The sequence below is a fragment of the Oryctolagus cuniculus genome, chromosome 10 (genome assembly GCF_964237555.1).
Source record: "Oryctolagus cuniculus chromosome 10, mOryCun1.1, whole genome shotgun sequence".
NCBI lineage: Eukaryota > Metazoa > Chordata > Mammalia > Lagomorpha > Leporidae > Oryctolagus > Oryctolagus cuniculus.
In genome coordinates this window covers 16049425-16060615 of record NC_091441.1, presented here as the reverse complement: position 1 = coordinate 16060615, position 11191 = coordinate 16049425, and the positions used below count along the sequence as shown (strand labels likewise).

Here is an 11191-nt window from a genome sequence, read left to right as displayed (position 1 = left end):
ACTCCGACAAGATTTGATGTCATTCCCTTCCGGTATGATTATTCTGCAGCCTTCTTTAGCAAAGCTTCTGAGGATGAACTGGTTTGGACTTGGCCATGTCTTCTGTCCTTCTTAACACATTGATGAACTGACTCTTGGAACACCTTTCGACTCTGCAAGCCGTTACAAGTCGATTCTAACCAGGGTCATGCTCTTGTTTTTAAAAAATTCTGATATACTGAGGTAACAGTCAAAAGCCACTTCTCCATCACTCTTTTGCGTTCCCTTTATAAACCTTACTATTCTATTGGAGATAAAGTTTTAAGGGGGATTCAGTGCATATTTTGTCCTATTTACAAAATCAACTAAGCACCTTTAAATGTGTTAAGCTGCACTCACATATTTAATGCAGTCATGCACTGCTTAACCCCAGGGACATGTTCTGCGGACCGTGTCGCTGGGTGTTTTTGTTGTGTGAGTATCGCAGAGTGCACTCACACAACCGTGAGTGTGGCAGCCACTCAATGCAGCCTCTCGTTACAGGCAAGGGACGTGATCAACATAAGATGTAGGAGATGGCTGCTGGTGTCATAGCGCACACTGCTTCACAGTAAGCTTGTTTAAATGAAGGACATTCAAAAAATAACAATATACAGTACAGTAAATGCAAAACCTAGTATCAGTCATTTGTTATCACTGTCAAGCATTCTTATGCACACAATTGTATGGTGATACTTTCACATGACTGGCAGCACAGCAGGCATCAGCCCAGACATGTGAGGAATATGTTGGGCTACAATGTTATGATGTCACTGGACAACAGGGATTTTCCAGTCCCATTACAGTCTAATGGGGCCACTGTGGTAAATGTTTTGTGCATGACTGCCTATTGTTGTTTTTAATCATCCCCTGGTTATGTATCTGGCATCTTCATTTTTTACATTTTATTTGGGAAAAAAAAATCAAGGGCCAGCGTTACAGCATAGCAGGTTAAGTTGGCACCTACAGCACTGGCATCCCATATGCGTACTGGTTCGAGTCTTGGCTGAACCACGTCCCATCTCCTGCTAATGTGCCTGGGGAGGCAGTAGGGGATGGCTCGAGTCTGGGCCCCTGATACACATGTGGCAGACCCGGATGAAGTTCCTGGCTCTGGCCTGGCCCAGTCCTGGCCTTATGACCATTTGGGGAGTGAAACCAGCAGATGGAAAATATCTTTCTTTCTAGGTATATCCTTCTCTCTGTAACTCTGCCTTTAAGATAAATAAACCTCAAAACAAACAAAAAATCACACCTACAAAAAGGCAAAATAATGCAATGTCTGTCTAGATTCATTTATTAATATTTTGCAACATTTGCCTTTTTTTTTTTGAGCTATGTGTCAATGAGTTGTAGATCCCAGGACATTTCCACTGTCAATGCTTCAGCATGTACCTCTTGGAAAGTCCGTCTTCGTGTACAACCATAACATCATTACCTCACTCAAAAAAGTTAGCAGATATAGTGAGTATGCACTAAGAAGTAAATATTCAAATTCACTACTTATTTCCAAAGTGTCTTCTAGAAAATGTTTTAAATCCAAGATCCAATCAGGTCATAAATTGCATTTGGTTGTGATGTTTCTAGTTTTTTCTTTTTTTTAAAAATATTTATTTATTTTACTTGAAAGTCAGGTTTACACAGAGAGAAGGAGAGGCAGAGAGAGAGAGAGAGAGAGAGAGAGAGAGATCTTCCATCCGCTGATTCACTCCCCAGTTGGCTGCAGTAGCTGGAGCTGTGCCTATCTGAAGCCAGGAGCCTCTTCCAGGTCTCCCATGTGGGTGCAGGGGCCTAAGGGCTTAGGCCATCTTCCACTGCTTTCCCACGCCACAGCAGAGAGCTAGATAGGAAGTGGAGCAGCCAGGACTCGAACCGGTGCCAATATGGGATACCGGCACTGCAGGCGGCAGCTTTACCCACTACGCCATAGCGCCGTCCCCTCTAGTTTTCTTTAACCTAGAACAGTCTGTACTTGCTTTCATGACAATGTCTCATATAATGTCCCACAATCCAGACTGGTCTTCTTTCCTCAGGATTCAATTTAAATATTTTGGAAACAATACTACAAATAGCGTGTACTTCCAAAGGCATCCATGACATGGGGCAGAATGCAATATTAAACTGTCCCATTATTGGTGACATGGTTAGCACATGTATTCATCTATTTCCCACGGCTGGGTACTTTCTAAAGAAAATTGGTTTGTTTAGTTCACAGTTTTAGAGGACAAGTCCATGGGGCTCTTGGAAAGCCTCAAGGTGAATGCCATGGTAGGACCATGGGTGACAAGAAGCACAGGAGGCTAGAGAGCAACTCCAGGGTCAAGGTCACTTTTTTAGAACAACACTGTTGAGAACTAAACACGGTCCCATGAAAATCAGACCAATTCCTTCCTAGGGCAGAGCCCTCCATGCCCGAATCACTTCCCACTAGGCATTACCACTTAGTAGTTCCACACTGAGGATCAAGCTCCTGCCACATAAACCTCTGGAGGGCACACTTCAGCTGTATCCAAACCACAGGAATTATTCTCACATTCATCCATGTACAAGTGTCTTTTCTCCTTTTGAATTAGAGAGGTGATACTTTGAGAACATGTCACTGTTTGTTTTCCCAACTATTTTTGTGCCCAATGGTAAAAATGCCTGAATCAATTATTACTATTTGGACATTTCAAAATGAAACTTCCCTTCTGCATTTTCTAGCTGGAGTCCCGTTAAAGAAGGGCTGTCCCAGTACCCGCCTCCACGCCTTTTTCTCCTAGAATCCTTATGTACTTGCAGTAGTACTATCTAATCAAACTGTGCCAGATCTGGCCAGTGGGAGGCCCCCCAGGCTGGCTCACGTGACCCACCTGGAAACAACTGGCAAAGAGTATGGGGCTTCCTGACTGGTTTACTGATCAAGATCTACCTGGGGCATTGGCAGAGGTATCCCCCGAGCCACATAGGGTCTGGGTAGGGGGGGAGGCTGGACACTTGAGCAAAATCACCCTTTCTTCATGAAAGCCAAAGGGGAAGAGAAGGTGGGTTGAGGCTGAGTTGACGATCAACAGCTCATCAATAATTTGACTTAACAGTGTCTTTCAAGAAGTACATGAATCCAGTAGATTCCATTCCTGAGAGTGATATGCTGGAAATATCAATGGTTATTTTCCTATCTAGCAAGCTAGCCTTCAGGAAATTCAACTCTACCTCTGCCCAGGGCCCTCCAAGTGAGTGCTGACCTCTAGGGGTGATGGCCCTTGCCTTTTTAAACAGTTGGGTAAGAGACCTGTTTGCAGAAGTCCCGCCCAGAAAGGGTATGAGTTAGGGACCTCTGTCCAGGCAAGTGGCTAACCTTATCCAGTTCAGGAATCTAACACAGCCACCCATGACAGCTTAAATGATCAAAATCACAAGATAAACGTGGTTCAGAGGAAGCTGACTCCGAGTCTCTGACCTCAGAGGCTCATCAGGAAGGGGCATGTAACCCTCACCCATTCAGCTGGAGTGAATCTCAGGGCTGGCAATGCTGGGACACACGTCTTCTCTCTTCTAGCACGAACAAGGACTCCTAACTTCTGGCCTTTGCTTCTGGCTTCTGGGGCATTATTCATTCATTTATTATTAAACAAACATTTATGAACATCTACTGTGTGCCAGATGGGAGAATATGAAATTAACTAAGACACGGTGGCTGACATTGAGATTTTTATATTCTAAAGGGGGAAGCAGACAGGGAGGTATAATGGTAGAGAGAGAAACTTGCCAACGTTCACAAAGACTAACCGAACGAATTCTTGGGATAGCATGGGTTGCGGCCTCAGGATATCACCTGAGGTAGAATCCAATGATCTGAGTATCCCTTTTATGGAGCTGGTATTATCAGTCTGTCCTGAACCATCGAATTATCTGTGGTTTGAGTGAAATTTCTTGCCATAACTCAGTTGCCAAAGAGCAGGCTGCACTAGTCACTGGCTAATGTGGTAATCCAAAGGAAAACTTTAACTTGAAACCAGTGTTCTGGTTATATTTTACATATGTAGACAGTTGTATCAATACCATCTTTCATTAAATAAAATTTCATTTTTAATTAAAACAGTATATTGAATGTGCATTAAATACCATCCAGGGACAAAGATGTTTTTCACACTATCCACACACTCACAATTACCACAGTTTAACCCTTTGAGGCTCGTCTGATTTGATCACACAGGGAATACCTCAATACAGGGGATCTGAAGAAGGCATTCTCAACAGATAGGCTGGAGGAGAATACCTGTCTAGGCAGTCTTAATTGGAATTATGAGGGGCAGCTATTTGGGATCATGGTTAAGATATTGTAAGGACACCTACATCCCAGCTGCTCTCTCAATCTCAGCTTCCTGTGAATGCATGCCTTGGGAAGCACCACATGGGGTCCCTGCCACCCATGTGGAAGACCTGGACTGAGTTCCTGGCTCCTGCATTTGGTCTGACCCGACCCAGCCCAGCTGTTGTGGGCGTTTGGGGGAGTGAACCAGTGGATGGCAGCTCTCTCTCTCTCTCTTGACTCTCAAGAAAAAGTTAATAAAATATAAAAAGGTAAATGACTAAGAAGAAGTATCAGGGCAGTTTTTCTAACACATACACCTCACCCTGGAATTTCCAATGGCCCTTGTCTTAGGCAGAAATGCATCACTCTCACTTTTGATAGGGCGGAAGAAACACTGAAGCCTGGTTAAAGAGCTGCCTCGAAGACAGAAAGTCCTGAAACAACCCACGGAGGGGATAGAGAGCAAACTGCCCAACTGATGAGAACCCGAATCATTAAACCACTGTACATATTATTTATGTGTACAAGTTTTTATTATTGCATTTAAAATTTATTTTTGTTTGAAAGATGGAGAGAGAGAGAGAGATCCTCCCTCTACTGGTTGCTTCCCCAAAAGCCAAAGCCAAGAGCCGAAACCCAGTCTCAAGTGGGTGGCAGGGACCCAACTACTTGAGCAGCCATCTGCTGCCTCCCAGGGTGCACACCGGCAGGAAGCTGGAACCAGGAGCGCAGCTAGGACTTGAGCTCAGGCATTCCAGCATGGCCCGCAGGCCTTTGAACTGGTGTGCCAAGTGCCTGCTGCAATCACTGCATTTTGAATGTTGGCCAAAGTTAAAAGGACAAAAGTCATCATTATTGATTGCAAATCTGCTTTTGATATAAAATTCATGGGTTGAGTATTGTGGAATGTTCATACCAAATGGCTTCTTGTTGCCAAGGAAAATGGGGAAAAAGAAAGAGAGGTAAAGCATTGGCTCCACAAAACAAAGCACCCCTGTGTAGACAGGCGGCTACCTGGACCTGTGCACACCGAGCATGGTAGGTGTGCTTACTGGTTGCCCAAAGTAGTCCACCTAAAGCTTTAGAAATGTAGAAATGGGAAGACCACAGCAAAAGAGTTTAGGGCCGTGGAGGTTGACAGCAGGAAGGGGCAGCATCATGAGTAAGTCTTCCAATGCCTTCTCAATGGTAAATTACACCCAAAGAATACAGGGGAGTGACCAGTCACATGCAACATGGCATTCGTGTATTTTACCAAACCAAAATGTGAACAGAATTCTCCATCTGCCCTTTTTATTGCTGATACGGATTTAGGATTCACTTCAGGTTTTTTTTTTTTTTCCGAATTATAATTCTCTGCGGGCATCAAATTGTGAGATACATAGAAGGTTCAGCACGTGCTGAACACATGTCTGAACACCCTGGGAAAGAGTCCTGTTTTCCTATGCACTCCCACTCTATTACTGTAGGACTTAACTTACATTAATTTTTAAAAACCCACCTTTTCTGTTAACCTTCAAAAAACCCCGCTTTGTTTTAAAAAAAAAAAAATATATATATATATATATATATATATATATATATAAAAGCAACAGTGCAAGAGCCAGACATTTTTTGGGGGGTCTTTAAACAACTTAAAAAAAAAAAGTTTGAAGCCTGTCAAGGTGGTAGCTTATTAAACCTGAAGTAACAGGCAATTTGCAACCGGAACAAGGATTCCAAACGTTCGTTATTTCGCAGAGATGATCCCCCAAAGATGAAGGCGTTAGGGGGGCTTTTCCCGAAACACTCGCGGGTAGTTTTCCAAGAGCGAACCGTTAGGCCGGGACCCGCCGTCCGCGCGTTCTCGCCGCACCTGCGGGCCGCGTGCCCACCTGCGCCCCCACAGCCGCGACCGCTGCCCCGGGCGCGCGCTCCTCCGGGCGACCTTCCGAAGTTTTACCGGGTAGGAGCCGCCTGGCGGACCTCCGGAAGGCCCACCCGCGGCGCGGGACCTGAAGGAGCGCAGCCCGAGGTCAGGGCCCGCACTTCGGCGACGTCGCCGCTCCCCGACACCGTCGCGCAGGCGGCCAGGACGGCGCGGGCCCAGGTGCGGCGGCCCACGCCACGACCGGCAGAGCAGAGGAGGCCAGCAGTCAGAGCCCAGCCGGCGCCCGGCGAAAGGCCACCTCGCCGGCTTCCCGCCTCTCCCCGGGGGCCCGCTCACCTCGCCGCCGCCACCCCACGAGCCCAGCCCGCGCGTCCTCCCAGCTCGTGAGGGAGCCCAGACCTCTAGGACCGCGAGGAAGCCCCACAGAGGGAGGCGGCCGGGCAGCAGTTGGGCGTGGCCTCCCTGCGAGAGGCGGTCCCTGGGGGCGGGGAGGGCTACGTAACCGTCAGCTCCGGGCGCTGATAGGCTGAGGCGCGGTGCGCGGAACCGCCAGCCTCTCCGCCCCGCCGGGCCGCTCCTCCTCCTCCTCTCGCAGCCGCTCGGTCCTCACCGGCTCGTGAGGAAACCGCTCAGGAGCCGCCGCCCCAGCCCGGTGCGGACGACTGAGAGAGGGAGGCGGAAGGAGGACTCGCTCGCTCACTCGCTCTCACCCGCACCCGAGCTCCCGGAGCCGGCGCGGAGCCCAGGGGGAGGAGCCGCCGCGGGCACGCCCCGCCTCCGGCCCGGGAAGACGACGCCAGCGACCCCGCCGGCCGGCCGCCGCCCCCCTCGCCGGCCGAGACCCACCCCCGGCCCCGGCCCCGGCCCTCCCCCGGCGGCATGGAGGGGCCCCGCTCCTGACGGCCGCGCCGCCGCCTCGGCCCCTCCCGCCCGCCCCCGCTCGCATGTCCGCGCCGCCCTAGCCGAGGATGCTGAGGATGAAGCTGCCGCTGAAGCCGACGCACCCAACGGAGCCGCCGCCCGGGGCGGAGGAGCCTGAGGCGGACGCGCGGCCGGGCGCGAAGGCACCGCCGCGCCGCCGCCGCGACTGCCGCCCGCCGCCGCCGCCGCCTGCCGCGGGCCCACCGCGGGGCCCCCCGCCGCCGCCACCGCCGCCGCCGCCACCGCCACCGCCGCCGCCGCCGCCGCCCCGGGGGCTCGGGCCGCCTGTTGCTGGCGGCTCGGCGGTGGCGGGGACGGGCATGCCGGGCGGCGGCGGGGGGCCGGCGGCGGCGCTGCGCGAGCAGGAGCGGGTGTACGAGTGGTTCGGGCTGGTGCTGGGCTCGGCGCAGCGCCTGGAGTTCATGTGCGGGCTGCTGGACCTGTGCAACCCGCTGGAGCTGCGCTTCCTCGGCTCGTGCCTGGAGGACCTGGCGCGCAAGGACTACCACTACCTGCGCGACTCGGAGGCCAAGGCCAACGGCCTCTCGGACCCGGGGCCGCTGGCCGACTTCCGAGAGCCCGCCGTGCGCTCGCGCCTCATCGTCTACCTGGCGCTGCTGGGCTCGGAGAACCGGGAGGCCGCCGGCCGTCTGCACCGCCTGCTGCCCCAAGTGGACTCGGTGCTCAAGAGCCTGCGCACCGCCCGGGGCGAGGGCTCGCGGGGCGGCGCGGAGGACGAGCCCCGCGGGGCGGACGGCGACGGGGAGCAGGACGCCGACAAGGACGGCTCTGGCCCGGAAGGCGGCGGCGGCGCCGAGTCCCGGTCCGGTGGCGGGCTCGGCCTCAGGGCCCAGGAGGAACTGCTGCTGCTCTTTACCATGGCTTCGCTGCACCCGGCTTTCTCCTTCCACCAGCGGGTCACCCTGCGGGAGCACCTGGAGAGACTCCGCACCGCGCTCCGCGGCGGCCCGGACGAGGCGGAGGTGGAGCCGTGCAACTTTGCCGGCTCCAGGACCCAGGTAAGCGCGCTCCGGGCCGGGCGGCGGGCTCGGCCCGGCTTCGGGGCCCTGGACGACCCGTGCTGCTCTTCACCATGGCTTCGCCTCCGCCGCCTTGCTGGTTTCCCCAGCGACTCGTGGTGCGGGCCGTGCCTCGGCGGCCTCGCTCTCGGACGCCCCCGGGCCGAGCTGCAGCCCCGCACAGGTGGCTCGGAATCCCTGGCCCCGGAGTACTCCTCTCGGGTTTGCTGGGCCACCCAGTTCTCCCCCCCCCCCCCCCCCCCGCCCCGGCGGTGCACACACCGCCACCCGCCATCACAGAAGGCTCTAGAAGTCTTCCGGGCCGGAGTTGCCATGGAGGACTGGGGGCTCCCAGCTCGGGGGCCCCTCTCGGAGGAAGGGTCTCGGGACGTGCTGGGCTCTGAGCATCTCTTGGCACCAGGTGCGGACGCCCAGGAGGCTCTGGGCAAGGCGCAGCCTCGCCCCGGCAGAGCCTTGGCCTTGCGGCGCACCGGCTCTGCCTCGCCCTGGTCCCCCACGTGTGCCGAGCCGAGGGGGTCGTGTTCGGAGAACTTGTGCTCCCTGGAGAAATCTGCCGTGCAGACCCGGGAATCGAGTTGAGGGGAGTGGTGAAGCGGGCAGTCTGGGTGAGGAAAGCCCTTCAGGGCGGCCTGGTCGCGCCCTCCTGCGCTGGCTGTGGGGTTTGGTGTATGCCTGCAGATGGGGGTGGGGGTGTCTGTTGGGCCCTGCTGCTGTAGGCAGTGATGCTCTCTCCAAGGGCTTCGGACACCCCGGAACGCGGTAGAATCCAGACGAGCCACTTGTCGCAGACATTAAATAGAGGCGATGAATTTTTATAGTCACGAAAGCAAACGAGTAATAAATGGCCGAGGCCCTGAAGGCCCTTGGGAGGCGACAGCTGAGCGGAGAAGCGGGCAGCCTGTTTGAGCGGGTTCCTTGTCGTGGCCCGGTGGTGTTGAAAGGTGCCGATTCGGATGCCTCGCTTTCCACCTAGGTGATGCCGGGATGCTGCAGTGGGAGAGGGATTCTCCCCTTCCTCGTGCGGCGCCTCTTCGTCTGCAGTACGCGAGAACGGACGTTGAGCCGTGCGTGTCACTAACGGCTGTGTGGGCTCAAAACCCATGGGGTCGGTGTGTTCGGGGGCTGGGATAATACAGACGGAGCCCCTGGGTGCGGGATGACGCGTCAGCGGAGTGAGTGAGGTGTTTGAGGACGTATTTTATCAGACTCAGGTGCAGTCACTGAGGGTTTTCTTGGAGAGATTGAAAGATTTGTCTCAGGGCCCGTTTACTACTGGCATACACACGTGTGTCATGCAGCTAAAAGCCTAGCCTACTCACTAAAACACATCCAAAAAGATACGTGCCGCACACCATTACATTCAGAGGAGAAGCATGGCTGGGGGACAGTGCTTCAGTAGTTTAAGTTTTTCCTTGCAGTGGCGTGTGCCTGGCAAAGCTAGCCTTCGGTTGTAGGGCTGAGGAGTGCCCCACCGTGGCACAGCTTGTGTGGCCCACGCGCACCACTCCTGCAAGCATACCCCACTATTTCCGATTTCTTTCCCTGTAGATTTCGATGTTAATGCCGGCGCTGTGAGGCGGCTAGATGAAGGGGAGACGTGCGTGCGAGCCAGAGTAATGAGGTTTTTATCTGGACTGCAGTGCGTGGCCTTTACTGGCGGCCACTGAGTGCCAGGAGGAGTGGACGAGGCGAGGCCAGGCCTCCTGCCATTCATTCCAGCACATCTTAACTTCCCAGGACGTGGCCTGTGCTGCGGCCCTGGCCCTGGCCCTGCGCTGAGGTGGGGGTGCAGCCGTGGGGGCACGCCTACTGCAGGTGCGGCCGAGGCTGCTTCTGGACTCTAGGGCAGCTCGGGGTTCCGCAGCGGACCGTCTGTGTCTCCTTAGATCGTTCCGGCCCATTGTTTTTTTCTCTTATTAGAGTGGCCTCCGAGTTCCCCGGCTGTGGCTCGCGCTGGCCTGAAAGGCATTTTAGCGGACCTTGTTGCTCCCGGCCTGTCACTCCAGATGCGGGTGGGCTGATTGAAATCCCGACTGGCCGCAGCCCAGCCCAGCCATTGCCGGGCTTCCGCCGCCGAGGCGCACCCGGGGCGGGGGGCCCACCTCTGCGCCTGCAGGGAGGAGTCCCGGGCTCTCGCGTCCCCCGCGTGACCGCCGTCGCGAGAGGCAGACGGCGACCTGAGCCAGTCCGCGGGCATCTTCCTCCCCCGCCCTGCAAAATGGCGGCCGCAGCGCGGCCCACGTGACTGGCGCCCGGCCCCGCCCCCGGGTGGGCGGGCTGAGCGGCCGGGCCCCCGGGAGCCCTCGAGAGTCCCCGGGCAGTGCGGCCGGAGGCCGGGTTGCGGGCCGTCGCGGACGGTAACCGGACCAGAGCCGAGAGTGCCGTGCTCTGGGGCCGCTGGCAGTGATAGCGACCCCGGGAGTGGGAAACGCGTGTGGCGGCGATTTATTGCCCCGGAAGTAACCTTTCAGGCGCAAGTATGCGCCTTTATTTATTGCCTGCAAGTCATTCATTTTCGTCATGCTGAGTGAAGGTCTTTGGTGCTCCAAACAGCGTGCCTTTTTCTCTACCAATTGGATAATGCAAAACTAATTTTCTCTTTAAATTTTAAGTAAAACAGCCTGGAATAGTGTTCCTTGCTCCCCCGGGGTTTGTATCAGTAAGTAATATGAGTCAGCCTTTCTTAAAAAAAGAAAAAAGGAATATGAATAGGTAGAATGTATGCTTTGGAGTTGCTCAGGGCCAGCACCTGGTTAGTGACTTGTCATAATTTCAGTGTTGATAGTTGAGTGACAAGTCCACAGATCACCACTGTAATACTGGTATGGAATGTGAAAACGGAGGCAGATTGAACAAATATGTTTTGGCTTTGAAAAATTAGGTTTCAAGAGTTTTCCTGTGTGATGTGGGTTATTTTGTGTCGTTACCTTAGACTACAGCTTAAATGTTGGCATTCCTCTTAGGAGAACTGTAAGTGAGCTTCATGTTCTTCAGAGCTGCCACGCACTGCTAGTAACTTGCTTGAGATTCAACAAATAGGTCCCGAGC

General features: G+C 54.2%; 1 protein-coding gene across 2 annotated transcripts in view; it reads left to right on the top strand.

The window, feature by feature from the left end:
- The first annotated feature begins 7028 nt into the window (after nucleotides 1–7028).
- Nucleotides 7029–11191, top strand: part of ZCCHC2 (zinc finger CCHC-type containing 2) — a 61509-nt gene continuing 57346 nt past the window's right edge. The window contains exon 1 of one of the 2 annotated variants that reach the window (XM_070050075.1): nucleotides 7029–8122. In XM_070050075.1, coding sequence (XP_069906176.1) covers nucleotides 7151–8122 — 972 coding nt within the window. In that variant the 5' untranslated portion in view covers nucleotides 7029–7150. The remainder of the gene's footprint in view (nucleotides 8123–11191) is intronic. The other variant, XM_070050074.1, reaches the window with a different exon arrangement.